Raw genomic sequence first — 18,032 nt, forward strand, 5'->3', positions numbered from 1 at the left:
CAGGCTCACTGCTGCAGATATTCAGTATTGGCGGCAGATTTTTTTTTTTGCAGTAACGGATATGTGGGAAGGAGCAGGGCCAATGGACTCGTCTCCGTTCTTGTCCTCCTCCTCGCTTGATGGTAATTGCGTGGTGGGGGAGAGGGAGAGCAACTGAATAGGGCTATAGCTTTACATAGAATAGTCACAGACTATATTTCTTGCATTTCATGGCCACTGGGTCTACTGTTTGCATCCTTTCCATACCCAGGTATATATGTACATATGCATGTATTTATGTATAAATGTCAACACTTCATGCATCAGATGAAGTTGGCTCTAGTCCACAAAAATATATCCCACAACAAAATATTAGGTTTTGAGATGTCACTCTTTTTTATGCAGAGAAGTCTTTTCTGAAGCACTAGTCCAGGAGTGGGAACCTGTGGCTCTCCAGGTGTTGGACCCCAACTCCTTCAGTCCCAGCCAGCATGGCCAATGATCAGGGATGATGGTATCTGCATTCCAGCAACATGTAAAGTGTTACAGTTCCTCTGCTGTACTAGTCCATCTCCATCAATGTCTTCATTTCCGAGTGGAAATGTAGAGAGTGACAGAATCAGTACACAGGGGAGTGTGCAATTCATTAAGGGAGCAGCTCCCGACTTGGGAATGGAAATCATGGGATTGCAGGGGCTTTAGTGATGTATTTGTTCTGCTTCTCTTTACCCATTCCCAATTCTAAACAGCAAAGATATAGGAGAGGAACGCAGAGTAGAGAGGACCAATCTCTTTCCCTAGTCTCTCCAGCTACTGTATGGTGTGTTGCACAGTGCTAACTAAAGGAATGGGAGAACATATTAACATGGAGGAGTTAGGATGTTGGACTTGGTCTGGGGTGATCTGGTTTCAAATCCCTGCACAATCATGAAGCTCATTAGATGACCTTGGATGTTACCCTCTTTCAGTTTGAGGGGCAGGAAGAATGACATGGTCATTGAAGGATATGTGGGATACAAATTTAACACCTTATCCATTTGGAAGAAAATAATTTCCTGCTTTTTGGGGTGGGAGAGATTTGAAAAGACAGGGAGCATCAGTCTCTGCTTGCTTAGACAAGAATAGATGGAGTTGGGTTAACTTCTCTTGCCTGAACATAATAATTGGCAATTGTCCATGATGTTTGAACAAGTATATGCTATGGAATGGCAGTGCTCATTTATGCTAATGTTGCTTGGTCATCTATGTGGAATTCTGCCTCTACCTTCAAACTCCTAGATAAGACTTCACTTCTCTTGGGTAACTAGTATCACAGCTTTCAGATCTTTCCCCCCTGATTGTCACCCTGAAAATGCTGTGCCTTTGATTGAATCTACAGCTTCTCTTTTGTCCTCACAAAAAACAAAACCTTGTAATCAGTTGTGCTGCTCTATTACCATTTATGATATAATGATGACAATATAATGAATATTATCTCCCTCCCCAACCATCCCCTTCAGGATCAACAACTTCAGATCTTTCAGAACTCAACATTTTACAGCATCAACATCTTTAGTTCTTTCAGAATACCACTGGTGTCTATATTGTAGTACGAAACTAGGGGTTACGGCATGGAAGCTGTTTTACTGTGTTGATTAGGAAAATAAAGTATCAGATGAGAAAACAGAAGATGGATTTGCCCCCAGAGAGTGAGAATGCCTCGGGACCTTTTTTTTTTTTTTTTTTTTTTAAGGTAAAAATAGGGTTGGCTGATAATTGTTGCTGATACAGTAAGTCTGAAAGTAGGTGGGGCTGGAATGTGAGAGAACTGCAATCCAGGTACCTTAATGAGAAAATATTTGCAGTACATCCATTAGCACAAAAAGTAAACATCATAGGGCTAATAGTGGACACTGAATGAATACTTTTTATGGTTTAAAAACAGCCCTGTGGCTATAACATTGGCCTAAGGAGGGGAAGAACACATTATGTGTGTTGTGGTGGTGGAGAAATGAACTTTATTGAAGATCACATTTTAATTAAAATATTACTCATCTGCATTCCATCTTAGGGTAACTTTGGACCTAACACAGGAACAGAAAGAGGAAGCAGGTACAAGAGGTGTGTGCGTTGTTAAAACAAAAAAGGATTGTGAAGAGCTCCAAAAGGACCTCTCCAAACTGAGTGAATGGGCGGTAAAATGGCAAATGCAATTTATTTATTTATTTATTGCATTTGTATACCGCCCCATAGCCGAAGCTCTCTGGGCGGTTTACAACAATTAAAAACATTAAAAACAGATATACAAATTTAAAAACACATTTTTAAAAAACAATTTAAAAACACATGCTACAATGCCTGGGAGAAGAGGAGGAAAGTCTTGACCTGGCACCAAAAAGATAACAGTATGTAATTCAATGTAAACAAGTGTAAAGTGCATACTGGAACAAAAAATCTTAATTTCACATGTATGCTCATGGGGCCTGAACTGGTGGCGAGTGACCAGGAACAAGACCTAGGGGTTGTAGTGGATATCTTGATGGAGATGTCGACCCAGTGTGCGGCAGCTGTGAAAAAGCATGTGAATTCCATGCTAGGGATGATTAGGAAAGGTTTTGACAATAAAACTGCCCATATCATAATGCCATTATATAAATCTGTGGTGCAGCTGCATTTGGAATACTGTGTACAGTTCTGGTCGCCTCACCTCAAAAAGGAAATTGTAGAGTTGGAAAAGGTTCAGAAAAGAATAGAGACTTTCCTATGAGGAAAGGTTGCAACATTTGGGGCTTTTCAGTTTAGAGAAAAGGCAAGTAAGAGGTGACATGATAGAAGTGCATAAAATTAAGCATGCCATGGAGAAAGTGGGTAGAGAAAAGCTTTTCTCCCTATCTCATAACACTAGAACTCGTGGACATCCAATGAAACTGAATGCTGGAACATTCAGGACAAAAGACAGTACTTCTTCACACAGCGTGTAGTTAAACTATGGAATTTGCTCCCACAAGAGGCAGTAATGGCTAACAACTTGGATGGATTTAAAAGTGGATTAGACAAATGCATGGAGGAAAAGGCTATAAATGGCTACTAGCCATGATAACTGTACTCTGCCTCCTAAGTGTAGGCAGTATGCTTCCATATACCAGTTGCTGGAAACTGCAGGAGGGGAGAGTGCTCTTGCACTCAGGTCCTGCTTGTGGGCTTCCTGTGGGCAACTAGTTCGCCACTGTGATAGCAGGATGCTGGACTAGATGGGCCACTGGCCTGATCCAGCAGGCTCTTCTTATGTGTGCTGCTCCAGATGCGATGCTCCATTACCAGGTCATCTCCAATTGTTCAAACCCGATACCTTTGTTCTCACCTTAACTCATCAATCATTTTCATCGAGTTTAGTGTCATCTCCATGTGTTCGTCATGTTTGTTTGGTTCTTTCCAGCCTTCTAGCTTGTCATGATACTTGAAATCATCGGTTGCATAAGGGGCATTTTTTGAAACCTAGAGAAAAGGCAACATAGTATGGCATTAGAATGTCTTGTGGGGAGAAAGGCAGTAGCGGTGGCTAGGGCTACCAAAAGGTTCAACATAAGATGAGGCTGGGCAAGTACTGGTTAGTGGGGCTGCATTGCTGATTTGGCTTTCCAGTGCCACGTGTTGCTATTGGTTACTGAGAGGAGGGGGGATAAGGCAGCAAGGGGCTTGGGTGCAGGCACAGTTGTGGAGCCAATCCGATGCTCCTGCCACTGTGCCCGCACTGTGCCAAGATTCCCACTGCCTTTTCCCTCCCCCTCTCAGTGACCAGCAGCAATGCATAGCATTGTGAAGCCAGGTCAGCCATGCAGCCCCACCCACAATGCCCCAATGGTAGGGATGGGTTCCGTTGGCCAGTGCCGGTTCGACTCCTATCCTATAATGTGGTGTCCCTCTACTTGCATATGGGCCAGTTGCTCTATTGCAAACAAACGCCTAGTAAATTATTCTGGCCAAGAACAGGATTTCATCTGTGAGTGAATGTTTCTTTCTTCTCATGTGCCCAGGGGCATACCTGAACCATGCAATCCTTATCTCTTCTAACTATTATTGAAATACCACTGAGGTGAATGTTATCCCAAAGCAATGCGAGGAACCACAGGGAACTGGCTGCCTCTCCTCTTACACAGCAGGCTGCTGTAAATCTTAAAGCAAACAACTGAACCAAAAACCAAAACTCCCACCAGGAGCTATTTCTTCTAAAAACAGGAAAAAAGAGAGAGGGAAAAACAACCCTCTAAGCATCAACTAAATTACTAAAAGAAGAAACAAGCCATTGGCAGAGTTGCCTCCTATCTGTAATCAATTAGGGAGCAAGCAGCTCTGCTTGCAAGAAGAAAAATGCTACACAGAGATATTCCCAAAATTAGAAGAAAACTGGCCATTGCTGCTCATCATAATTCACCTAGGACTTTTATTCTCTCAAGTGCTTCACAGCCTTTACTGTGTTTCACAGCAGCTCCATGAAGCAGGTTACTAGGATTTCCCATTTTACAGATAAAGGAACCATCAGAGGCTGAGGAAGAGTGATGCCAAATAAATCAATGTCTCCCAGGAGAAAATCCAGATGTCTGTCTAGTGGACCACACCCTGGCAGTCCTTATCTGTGGCTAAAAAGGAAAACCTTCTTGACCTTGGCTTTTTAAGTAGAAAATGGCCTGGGGTGGAGATTTCCGTGAATGGGGGAGATTGGTTTTTTGCTCTGCCCCACTGGTTAAGATGCCAATTCCAGTGACGGCCCTACTGTAGCTGCAATATGAAATGCAGATGTTTGGGATGAGGCTAGCAGAAGTGAAGAAGTCGAATACAACAGAGCCACATGACTAACAAAATGTAGCTATAGTTCTTGCTTAAGTTGGTTCACTAATACAGGCCTCCAATAATAAAAATAGAAACTTCAGACATGACATTGGCTCACAAAGTCATTTCTAAAGGGAAATCCTTGCTCCTTCCAATTTGCCATAAAGTAAATCATATTGGCTTTTGAGAAATAGCCTTAAAGAATGTGCCAGTGACGTTAAATGTAAAAGCTTTTGATGAAACCCAGTCTATCTCGGTCAGACCTCATTAGCTCTTGAAGACTTCTCAAAGTATCCAAGTTTGTTTATTGATAGACAAACATGTGACAGAGCTGGTATGAGTGCATTTCAATAAGTGAAACTTAAAAACACATATTTCTTTATTTAAAAAAATGTATTCTTGTGCTTTATTCCACTGGCATTCTGGCAAAGTCATAATGCTTTAATAAAGTGGGAAATGTTAAGCAATTTTTTTTTGTTAAAATGTGAACAGCTGTTAGTAAACATTGAAAACCTAGAGTATAAACCAGAGCTTGAAAGTAACTCATTACAAATAACGAGTTCCTTGTAATTTATTACTTTTTTGAGTAACAAGTGGGTAACTTCATTACATTTTGCTGGTAATAGAACCAGTAGTAACTTTATTACTTTTGAGCTGTAACAGTAATGCTTCCAGAGTTATTTTTGGGTATTACTTGGGGGGGGGAGCAGGAGAAGTCTTCTGCTCCTCTGATTTGTGAATAAAAATCATGTGCTTCAAATTGGGCTGCTGTGCAGAATTGCTCTTCCCTTGTACTCTATGGGTGCTTAGGAGGCGATGAGAAAGGAGGTGGAGAGTGACTCGGGGTGGAGAAAATAATTGTTTAAAAATGGACAGGAGTTGAGGGAGAAAAGAGCCGGAGGTTAAGGAGGCAGCAGAAAAATGGTCATGAAGAACTGGCTGTGGAGGTGAGAGAGGACGACGATGATGATGTGTGTGTGTGGCACACAATGCTCGAGGTGGCTTATGCCTCCCTCCCCACCTCTCCTCTCTTACCAGTAGAGAGAGACGGAGCCAAAAGCCAAAAACCGTGGCTTCAGGGTGAGCAAGGGGCAGGCAGAAGTTGCAGCAGCAAGCAACCAGGGTCCTAAAGAGCTGCTGCTTCCAGTTTTCCTTCCTGCCTTTTCCTTCTTGTGAGGAAGATATTCCCTGGAAGCTCTTTTGTGCAAATCTTCCTCCCCATGGCAAATGCAAAGAGTTTCAAACAGGTACTTGTTAAAAATGATTGTATAGCTGACTTATTTATTTATTTATTATTTAATTTATATCCTGCCCTTCCTCCCAGCAGGAGCCCAGGGCAGCAAACAGAAGCGCTAAAAACACATCAAAATATCATAAAAACAGACCCTAAAACACACCAAAACAAAACAACTTTAAAAACATTTTTTTAAAAAAGCTTTTAAAACATCTTTTAAAAAGGGTTAAAAACATTGTTTTTTTAAAAAACATATTAAAAAGCAATTCCAACACAGACGCAGACTGGGATAAGTTTCAACTTAAAAGGCTTATTGAAAGAAGAAAGTCTTCAAAAGGCGCCGAAAAGATAACAGAGATTGTGCCTGCCTAATATTTAAGGGGAGGGAATTCCACAGGGTAGGGGCTGCCACATGAAAGGTCCATTTCCTATGTTGTGCGGAACGGACCTCCTGATAAGATGGTATCTGCAGCAGGCCCTCACCTGCAGAGTGCAGTGATCGACTGGGTATATAAGGAGTAAGATGGTTTTTCAGGTATCCTGGTCCCAAGCTGTCTAGGGCTTTGTACACCAAAACTAAGGCCTTGAACTTGGCCTGGTAGCAAATGGGCAGCCAGTGCAATTCTTTCAGTTGCGGGGTGACATGTTGGCGATACCCTGCCCCAGTGAGCAGTCTCGCTGCCTCGTTTTGCACCAGCTGCAGCTTCCAGATCAACCTCAAGGGCAGCCCCACATAGAGCGCATTACAGTAATCCAACCTGGAGGTTACCACTGAGTGGAAAACAGTGGTCAGGCTATCCTAGTCCAGAAACAGCTGCAGCTGTCTTACCTGCTGAAGTTGGTAAAAGACTCTCCTGGCCACGGAGGTCACCGGGACTTCTAGTGACAAAGATGGATCCAGGAGCACCCCCAGACTACGGACCTGCTCTTTCAGAGGGAGAACAACCCCATCCAAAGCAGGCAGCTGACCAGTTATCCAAACTCGGGAAGCACCAACCCACAGTGCCTCCATCTTGCTAGGATTCAGACTCAGTTTACTGGCCCTCATCCACTCCACTACCGAGTCCAGGCCACGGTCAAGGGCTTGCACGGTCTCTCCCGATTCAAATGTTACAGAGAAATAGGGCTGGGTATCGTCAGCATACTGCTGACACCTCACCCCAAATCTCCTGATGACCGCTTGCAAGGGCTTCATACAGATGTTAAACAGCATGGGAGACAAGATGGTATCCTGCGGCACCCCACAGCACAACTGCCAGGAGGCCGAAAGACAGTCACCCAATGCTATTTTCTGAGAGCAACCCTGGAGATAGGATCGGAACCACTGTAAAACAGTGCCTCCAATACCAATCTCACCAAGTCGGCCCAGAAGGATACCATGGTCAATGGTATCAAAAGCTGCTGAAATATCATGTAAGAGTAATAGGGTCACACTCCCCGTCATTCTCCCGATAAAGGTCATCCATCAGGATGACCAAGACTGATTCAGTCCCTTAACCAGGCTTGAACCCAGACTGGAATGGGTCAAGATAATCTCTTTCATCCAAGAGTTCCTGCAACTGCTGCGCCACAACCCTCTCAATCACCTTCCGTAAGAAGGGGGTATTTGCAACCGGCTGGTAGTTGTCATAAACCAATGGGTCCAGGGTGGGCTTTTTCGGGAGTGGTCGGATCACTGCCTCTTTCAAGACGGCTGGAACCACTCCCTCCTGCAATGATGCATTGACCACACCCTGGATCCACTCGGTCAAACTCCCTCGGCAAGCTTTAATAAGCCAAGAAGGGGAAGGGCTGAGAGGATACGTTGCTGGCCGCATCATCGCAAGCACCTTGTCTACGTCATCAGACCGCATCAACTGAAACTGTTCCCAAGAAGTTGCAGCAGATGTTGCACTGGATACCTCATTGCAGACTAGAGTAGATGTGGATAAGGCATCAAGACTGCTATGGAGGTGAGCAACTTTACCCTCAAAATGACTTGCAAACAATTCACAGTGGGCCTCTGAAGGGTCTAAAACGCCATTTCCTGGAGTTGATGTCAACAGACCCCTGACAATACAGAAAAGCTCCACCAGATGGCTACTTGAGGATGTGATGGAGGCAGAGGTGGGCCTTCTTCGCCGCCCTCACTACCACACAGTAGGCAGGGTTATGATGTTTTACTCATGGCCAATCAGCCTCACAGCACGTCTTTCGCCACTTCCGCTCTAGCCATCGTCCAGCCTGTTTCATTGCCCTTAGCTCACTGGTGTACCAAGGTGCAAGCCGGCAGAAGGTGCGGCCCGCACCCGGGTGTCACTATGAGGGGGGTGACACCCAGAGCTGCCCCGCCCTGCGCCATTGCCCGGCAAGGCTGCTCCAACTCCTTGGAGGCGGGCGGGCGGGCGAGACCGGGAGCAGCGTCGGCGGGGCGAGGGAGGCTCACCGGCATTCCCAGGCCTTCTCCGGCTGGGTGCCCCTCCGGCACGTACCCTCCCAGGGGCATGGACAGGGTGGGTGGCCTCGAGTGCACGCACGCAAGCCCAGCCATCTCGTCCATGCCCCTGGGAGGGCGCGCACCGGAGGTCCGCACCCCCCCGCACTCTTGGTAGTGACGCCGCTGAAACCGGGCTCCACAGTGCCAGAGAGGCCGCTCTGGGGCAACCGTGTCGAGAGCCCAATGTGCCTCGCTGTTCCACAGTGTGAGAATGGCTTCAACAGGGTCACCTGCTCTATCTACTGGGAACTCCCCCAGGGCATTCAGGAACCCTGTGGATTCCATTAGTCTCCGGGGTGGACCATCTTAATCTGTCCACCACCCCTGCAGGGAAGGATCGGAGCCATAAGTCTAAACTTCACCAAGAAGTGATCTGACCATGACAATGGGTTGACATCCACCTCCCCATCTCCAGACTACCCCTTCCTCCATCTGGAGCAAAAACCAAGTCGAGGGTGTACCCTGCCCTATGTGTTGGGCCACTGACAACTTGAGAAAGCCCCATGGTCGTCATGGAGGCCATGAAGTCCCAAGCCAGAAAACTAGAGACAGCCTCTGCACGGACAATGAAATTACCCAGCACTATCATTCTGGGTTCCTCCAATACCACAGCTGAGACAGCCTCCGCCAGCTCAGTCAGAGAAGCTGCTGGGCAGCAGGGTGGACGATACACCAGCAACAACCCTTAGTTTACTGTCTCCTTGGCCTGACACCAGGTGCAGGCCCTCACAACCAGCTCCAAGACACAGTGGTTTCCTGGTGACAGAGATGGAAGTTCTGTAGACCACAGCAACTCTTTTCCCTCATCCCTACAGCCTGTGCTGGTGTTGCACCGAGTATCCGGATGGGCAAAGCTGGGTCAGATCAACTCCTTCCAGTTCACCTACCCAGGTCTCGGTAATGCATACCAAACAGGCAGCATCCATAATCAAATCATGGATGAGAGTGGTCTTATTGTGTACCAATCTGGCGTTAAACAACAACACACAGAGGCCAGTGGGCACAGCAGATAAGCAATGAGGAACTCATCCATGAGAGGAGTGGCAGCAAGGAACAAGGCGCAAATAGCCTTGCCCTCGTCTTCTGTGGTAGTTCACCACATCCCCGTGGCTATATTTCCCTCTACCTGTGATCACTGAAATTGGGGTGGCATCACCCATGTTCCTCCATACTAAGACTCCTTCTAAACACCTAATATGGACCCAACGCGAGCCCACCAACAAAACCTGTCGGAGCCAATTATTCCAGTAGGCCTCTGCGAGAATTGGGAACAGTCATACCCATTCAAACATTTTCACTCGGGGCCCATCTACTCCCCCTCCTGTTTCACACTCAGGGAGGGCCAGCCTTCTACCAGTTACAGACTCTTACTCTGAAGGTATCTGGTGACTTTCTCCTATCATTCAGTTCATTGCGTAGGCTCTCACCCTGTGCAGGAACTACACATGCACCACACACCCTCCCCACCACCAGTACAATATATACAAGTCTACTCAGAAGTAAGTCTCCTTATGTTTAATGAAGCTTACTCCATTTGCGGGGGGTGGGTGGGAGAGAAAAAATATGATCCTTTATAGTACAAGGATGCATTAATCTGGTTAAGGTAAGTATAATTTGATGCATGTAATACAAGGACTAACCTTCAATCCAGTACTTTTCTACTCAGAAGTAAGTCTCATTGGGTTTAATGGGACTTACTCCCAGGCAAGTATGTATTGTGTACACAGTTACCCAGGAGTAAGTCCCATTGAACCCAATAAAGCTTACTTCTGAGTAGACATGTATTGCATTGCAGCCTTAGTTTTCTTTTCCCCCCGTTTTAATTCTGCCTTCTGTAACTTCACAACAGCCCTGTGAGATAGGTTAGGCTGAGAGTTAGGGAATGGCGCAAGGCAATAAATAAGCAAAAACAATGATGAGTAAAAATTTAAAATGTGAAAATGCTCATAGAGTATTTTTGTCACTCTTTGTCAAGGCTTTGTGTGTGGGTTTTATGTCTACTGTCCCATAACTTCCTTTTGCCTGAAAATGTCGTATTTCATATTGTTACAGATGTTCTTAAAAAAAAAAAAATTGCCCAAGTTCTGTGGTTGTTGGTTTTTTTACTTGAGTTCTTTGCATGGTTTAGGGGTGGCACTGCAGGAGATCAGGCTCTTATGGGCAGTTGTGGGGCAGGTAGAAATTAAATGGCGTAAGCCTTTTTTGTATGAAAAGACGATTATGGGGAAAGCTTCACTTGTTCAACATTCTGTCTGTCAGACATCTTATTACTTGTGTGTGCCCCCTCCCCAGATTTATTTCGATTTGTGAATGCCATGACCATTGGCATTCCCTCCCCCCATATATCTTTGCAACAACCTCGTGAGGTAGCTTAGGCTGAGAAAATATATGTACATAAGTGGCAGTTGGTAGTTGTAATTGGTACAGGATTAATAAAGTATAGCCCCTGAAATGTTGAAATGTATTCTGGTGGAGTCCAGTCCTATATATGTCTACTCCAAATTAAGCCCCATTGAGTTAAATGGATAAGTATATAGGATTGCAGATTAATTTTTACCTCTGAAAGGAACGCACTGTCAGACATAGAATTTAAGAGACATATTTTCCTGGATGTGTTTGAAACAGATGGGTAGGTGGGAAGGGAGTTGTGTTAATCTAATTGGGTCTTCAACATAGTGCCCTCCAGATGTTGTTGGACTACAATTCCCATCAGTCTCAGATAACATAACAACGCTGAAGTTGGTTCCTAGTTCCCAGTTCCTTATTTGCTTGAAAGTTCAAAACACTAAAAAAAGACAAGTTCACAGCTACAATAACTCCAAGCCAAAGTTAACATGTCTCTGAACCCCAAAATATATGTTGGGGTACCCCATATCATATATCACTGTGATCTGGGGACTCTCCCCATCAAGAATAACAACAAATGTATTCAATCAAAATTATCAGGCTTCTGAAATGCTAATAAATGCATGTCATAAAATCATGAAAAATAAGTAACTGGGTGTGCCCACTCCACAATCTGTTCTGAGCCAGGACAACTCATACACCCCAGGTAAGGGGAGGGTGTCCTCTACGAGATGCCAGCATGTCCTTCCTGGCCCAGAGCTTTTGCTGGGTGGAGGGCAGGGATAAGGGCATCTATGCACAACCCAAAGCGACAAAAATATGCAGAAAACAATAAGAAACTGGGGGTGCCTACCCAAGAATCTTCACTGTGCCAGGCAGTAGTGTGGTGGTAAATTCAGAAGTGCAGGGTCCCTTCATGATAGTCTCAGCCACAGCCAGACTCCCATCCCTCCTTATTTTGCTCCTGGGTTGAGAATGAGGTCCTTGTCAAAGCCTTCTCTCACAACAACTGATGTCCCTAGGAGACGATCAGTATGAAAGGGGAGACTATTAGCTACTGAAAAGAGTCTTCTCAGTGGGTGACTCACCTCCTTTCACTCTGATTGGCTCCAATCAGCAGGAAAGGACAAGGAAGCATATTAGAAGACTCTTCTCAGTGGCTAACACACTCCCCTTTCATGCTGATTAGCTGATAAGATGCTGGAGATATAGAGACTCTGCTCCCAAAAAAGTAAGGGGTCTAGGACTCCCTGAGCCCCTGGACAACTACACCCCTGCTGCCAGGACAAATCATACATCCCAGGAAGTGGGAGGGTGGCCTCTACAAGATGCCAGTACTTCCCACTTGGCCTATAGTTTCTGCTGGGTGCAGGGCACTCATAAGGTCATCTGTGCAGAACTAAAATAATGAAGAGTAAGTAGAGAAAAATATGTAATTTGGGGTGACCACTCCAAAATCTGCTGCGAGCCATGAAACATCATTCACCTGAGCAAAGGGGAGAGTGTCCTCAATGCCACTGCATCCTGCCTGGAATGGATTTTCTTGTAGACACAAGAAACAGATATGTGCAACTATGCACAACAAGCAATGTAGAACGAATGTAAGAAACTGCCGGCTCCCACCCCAAAACATGCTTTGGGCGCTACAAGTCATATATCCATGCATGCAGGAGAGGGTTCCTACCCAGTTCAGAGCTTCTTTTGTATGTATGGTACAGACAAGGGCATATATGTATTAGAAAAATAGCGAATATGTAGAGGAAAGAAAATAAGAAACTGGAGTGCCCATCCTAAAAGATGATTTGGGGCACCACATATCATACTTCCATGCATCTGGGAGGGTGTGTTCTATGAGATGCCATGCATGCATACTTTAGAGTGTCATCTATGAAATTACATATTCTTCAAGAAATGATTGTTTGTTGACCCTGCCACAAGTCCTGTCACCAACATCAATGGCTTTTAAAAATAATAATTGAGCTATAACAAAGTAAGTAACAGAGAAGACCAATACAATTTAAAAAAAAATCCACATAGTTCATAAGCACTGGCTGTAAGCACTACCATAGCATAGAAGACACCCCATCACTTTCTGGGGTGTTTGATTTGTCTTGGCCCAGAGAAGATTTTGTGGTGAACACTCCCGGATATTTATTCTTTGCTTTGTTTTTTGTCTCTTTTGGTTGTGCATAGATGCCCTTATACATGCCCTGAATCCAACAGAAACTCTGGGCCAGGTGGGAAGCATTGACATCTTGTAAAAGATATCCTCCCCTTTCCTTGGGTGTCCTGGCCCAGAGCAGATTGTGGGGTGGGCACTCTCAGTTTATTTTTTTCTGCATCTTTTTGTCCATTTTGGTTGTGCATAGAAGCCCTAGGTTGTTGGCCAGGCGGGAAGTACTGGCATCTTGTAGAGGACACCCTCCCATTTCCTGGGGTGTATTATTTGTCCCGGCCCAGAGCAGATTTTGGGGTGGGCACCCTCAGTTACTTATTTTTTATGATTTTATGACACCATTATGCATTTATGAGCATTTCAGAAGTCTGATAATTTTGATTGAATAAATTTGTTGTTATTCTTGCCAGGGAGAGTCCCCAGATCACAGCAATATATGATATGGGGTACCCCAACATATATTTTGGGGTTCAGAGTCATGTTAACTTTCCTATGGAGTTGCTGTAGCTGTGAACTTTTCTTGTTTTTTAGTGTTTTGAACTTTCAAGCAAATAAAGAACTGGGAACTAGGGACCAACTTCAGCGCTGTGACAACATAACCAATTATTAGGGATGATGGAAACTGTAGTCCTACAACATCTGGAGGGCACCACATTTGCTATCCCTGATCTGTAAGGCCTCACAAGTAACTTTTGTTGTTTGCTGCAATACATCCAAGAACATAAGAAGAGCCTGCTGGATCCAACCAGTGGCCATCTAGCCTAGCATCCTGTTCTCACAGTGGCCAATCAGATGCCCTAAAGGGAAGCCCATAAGCAGGACCTGAGTGCATGAGCAGCACTCTCCTCACTTGTATTTCCAGCAACTGATATTCAGAAGGTTACTGTCTCTGACAATGGAAGTAGAACATAGCCATCATTGCTAGGTGCCGCTGATAGCTCCATGAATTTGTCTAATCCTCTTTTAAAGACATCCAAGTTGGTGGCCATCACTGCTTCTTGTGGTAGCAAATCCCATAGTTTCACTATATCCTAGGCAAGACCACATTTTAATTGCAGGAGAAGGGATAATGTTTATTCTGGTGGATTACTTTTCATATGTAGATTTTCTGTTTACCTACCTTATGTCTCTTAAGTTCTGCTTCTGACAGTTCAATTGGGCATACATGTCTACCCAATGAGTTCAATGGGACTTACTTCCTGGTAAGTATGCAGGGCTGGCCCCAGACAAGCTGGGGCCCTTGGGCAAAAGCCTGCCCCAGGCCCCAGCACTCCCCTTCTGCGACTTGCGCACGGCGAGAGCTTCGGGGCTCCGCCATTCCCTTCCTTAACTTACCTTGTTCTGTGGTTGCGCACGCAGCAGTGCCCTTAAGAAAGATGGAGGCTGAGGTTTCCCTAAGGAGCTGAAGCCTCTGCCGCCATCTTGGTTCATGGCAGGGATGCGAGCGCACAGCATGCATGCGTGCCATCAGCCAAGATGGTGGCAGAGGCTTCATCCCCTTAGGAAAACCTCAGCTGCCATCCTTCTTAAGGGCACCGCTGCGTGCGCAACCGCAGAACAAGGTAAGTTAAGGAAGGGAATGGCGGAGCTCCGAAGCTCCCGCCCTGTTATCCGTGGCAGCAATCCTGTGGCGAATCATGGAAGGGGAGCAGAGGGCCCCCCCAGGGGCTCCTGTAGCCTCAGGGGCCCTTGGGCCAGTGCTCCACCTGGCCGCCCCTTGGAATCAGCCCTGTAAATATGTATAGGATTAAGTTACCTCTAAGTTATACTGTTAAAAAAAATTAAAAAGGCAACTAGTAAAGTACTAAAGTTTGCATTTTTCTTTGATAGGGGATTGCCATATTGATCAAAATGTGTTTTAGTTGAAAAGGGTGCTGTGTTACTTTTTGCAGCACAACACAGTCATGCCTTCAAGCACCAGAGTAGAACGCCTGTTCAGTACTGGTGGCAACATAATCTGTAAAAAGACATTCCTTGTCTGACGTGCTCTTTGAACATCCTGTTCTTTTGAGACATAACAGAAATGTAGTATAAAAGCAGCATTTCAAGTGTAAAATTTGATTTCAAGTGAATTATATGTGTGTTGTGGTATCATCATTGCTAGGGGTGGGGTGGGGGGATGTGAGATTCTGTTATGCCATTCTGTTAATCTTACAGTTAATTTTTAAAAATTCTACTACCCTCTGTGTGTGTTCTTATTTTTAATGTTGTTTTAGGCTACTTAGATGTACAGCAGCCAAGGCCAGCACCTTGCAGGCATTTTTTAAAAAAGTAACTAAAATGTAATTGTAATGATTTCTTTTGAGTAAAAGTAATCAGTTACTTCCAGAGCAATTTTAACAGTAATTGTTACTTTTTTGGGCCATGTAACTGTAATTTATTACTTTTTAAAAGTAATCTTCCAAGCTCTGGTATAAACACATCTGTTTTTATGTTCTCCATTAAGGATTTGTCTCACATGGGATTGGTAAATGAAAGGCTTTTCCACATAATCAAGGAAAGTGAGCTCTGATTGCATTTTAACTTTAGCATACAGTTCGGCACATCATTTCCCTGCAATAGTTATGCCATATCTAGTCTCCATATACTGTATGGATTGGATACATTTCTCTCTCTCTGTGTGTATGTGTGTGTGTAGCACTGAGGAAGGAGAGCATACACCCTGCAAAGAACTGAAAACAAATAAAAAAGAAAACATCAAGAAATGGCAGACTTAGCTGTGGGAAGAGAGGACAGCTTTGCTGGAGCTCCCTACTCCCAATCCCATTTTTTAAACGGTTGTATAAGCACTACTGCACACAGATGGTACAGGTCTGCATGCTACTTCTAAATGACTTTTTTAAAGTAATAAACAGAAAACGTCATTATTGTCATGTGTGGTCTTAGCTGTAAACCACAACAAAAGCTATTTATTTATATTTTGTTAGCAGATTTGTACCTTGCTTTTCCAATTCCCAAATGGAAGAGCACTGAAACTGTAGTGCAGAAATGGTGGGGTGGAGGAGGACAAGAGCTGTGGCATATCTCAGGCACTGTAGAATAGCTGCCTATAACTTTCAAGCCACCTACGCTCCAAACAACTCTCCCAACTGTAATTGTGCCACTATCTGGGATGCAAATTTTATCCCCCCACCCAAGACAACACTTTGCTCTTGGACTTTAGATCAAATGCAGTACCCTCTGGTCAGAGCTGAGCCATCAAGCCAGGGGTTGGGAATTGTCAGAGCCACTGAAGACTATCATTGCTTACATGAAATCCCAGCCTAAGCAGGGAGCCTTCGTAGCACTTTGAGGTCATGGGGTCAGTCCAGCATCTGCGGACCCTTTACTGTTGTTATGGATTTCCTATCAGAATTCACAACTAGAGCGATTCATATGGGTTGCCCTTAGTCAATGTCTCCTAAGTCTTGACAAAAGACTATTGATAGCCCTAATTTTCTAGTGAAAAACAATGGAAATTAAGCTGTCCCGAGTTAAAAAGTAAAGCAGTGGACTTTGGGACACCTGTTGGAGTGGTTTAATGCTCTACCTCCATTTATGCTTAGCCTGTACATTTGTAAATAAACACAAATATTACGAAGTGCCAGGAATCATCCAGTGGCCCCATTCCAAAGGAAATCAAACCCAGGTAGTGCTGCTCTCTGACTGCTCAGAGAATTGCACATAACACTGTCTAGGGAGAATACTGCGCATTCACCAAACAGGCATTTGTGCACAGAGCTACAGGGTCTCAATTCTAGCCTTTTCACCTTCTGATGTCCTTACAAGAGAAGTGCTTTCTGGATCGTCACAACAAATAAGCTAAATCAGCCTTTCCCAACCAGTGTGCCTCCAGATGTTGTTGGGCCACAATTCCCATCTTTCCTGACCATTGGCAATGCTGGCTGAGGCTGATGGGAGTTGTGGTCCAACAACATCTGGAGGCACACTGGTTGGGAAAGGCTGAGCTAAATTTATGCCTTATTAGAAACATAGGCATTAAGTACAACAGTCCTGGTTTACTTTTGTTTCAACATTTGTGTTTCTTAAAAAAAAAATCAAGGCAAGCACCTTCCACTGAACAAGGTCAGTAGGTGTGACCCTTCTCTTCCTCCATGCACACACTGAAGGTGAGAATAAGCTGTCTTTCAGTTTAAATGTTGCTTTTTTGTCTGGTTGCCCATAGGCAACCAGAAGCTATTTATAAGCCTCTTCTAATCCTGGGTTTTTCTGTAAAACTTCCCAACAACTAGAGAATAATTTTTTAATCTGTTTTCTGTGCTTGACAGGACCAGGCCACCAGCCAGCGCTATACAATAGTTAGACTATGACCTGGGAGATGAGGGTTTGAATCCCCACTCAGCCATGAACCTCACTGGGTGACCTTGGACCAGTCACTGTTCCTCAGCCTAACCTACCTCATAGGGTTGTTGTGAGAATAAAATGGAGAGGGGAGCTCCACTTTGAGCTCCTTTGTGGAAAGAGGGTATATAAATGTAATAAATAATAAAACAAATGCTTTGTACAGTGAAAAAAATTGAATGTCACTAGAACAGAGATTAAAATCAAACTTAAATCTTTTTAGGCAACTCTTTCTCTGCTAATTATACATCCATGATTTTTTAAAAATTTAAACTTAGCTATAAGAAATATTTGTTTCCCTTCCAATACCTGCTCAAGGTGAAGTTCAACAATCGAAAATTGTAACCTAGTTCCAGTCAAATGGCAACTCTGCTCCTATATTCCCTTCCAATGTGGCATATTTCAGCCAGCGGCCCCCACCAATGTCAACAAAAATTCCTGTCATTCTGGGCTATGTGATTCTTTTAAGCATTACCAGTCTTAAGCTATACTGCCAATATTATGGAACTATTTGTTATGCTGCTATAATTAATGTATATTCTTTGAAGTCAATGCTATTAGAGAATAGTCTTAGTTGCATGCCAGGATACAGTATGCCAGGATAAACTGGGGCAATTGGTGGTAGACAGTTTGTCATTCTGTGTTTTTTTATTTTGGTTTCAGAGCTTGGCAGA

The 18,032-nt window shown here is 44.3% G+C and overlaps 1 protein-coding gene across 4 annotated transcripts in view; it reads right to left on the reverse strand.

The window, feature by feature from the left end:
- LRRC27 (leucine rich repeat containing 27) overlaps positions 1–18,032 on the reverse strand; it is an 87,422-nt gene that overhangs the window by 4,402 nt on the left and 64,988 nt on the right. For all 4 annotated transcript variants that reach the window (XM_061635637.1, XM_061635634.1, XM_061635638.1 and 1 more), the window contains one exon: positions 3,320–3,453. In XM_061635637.1, coding sequence (XP_061491621.1) covers positions 3,320–3,453 — 134 coding nt within the window. The remainder of the gene's footprint in view (positions 1–3,319; positions 3,454–18,032) is intronic.

The sequence above is a fragment of the Rhineura floridana genome, chromosome 7, assembly GCF_030035675.1.
Source record: "Rhineura floridana isolate rRhiFlo1 chromosome 7, rRhiFlo1.hap2, whole genome shotgun sequence".
Classification (NCBI taxonomy): domain Eukaryota; kingdom Metazoa; phylum Chordata; class Lepidosauria; order Squamata; family Rhineuridae; genus Rhineura; species Rhineura floridana.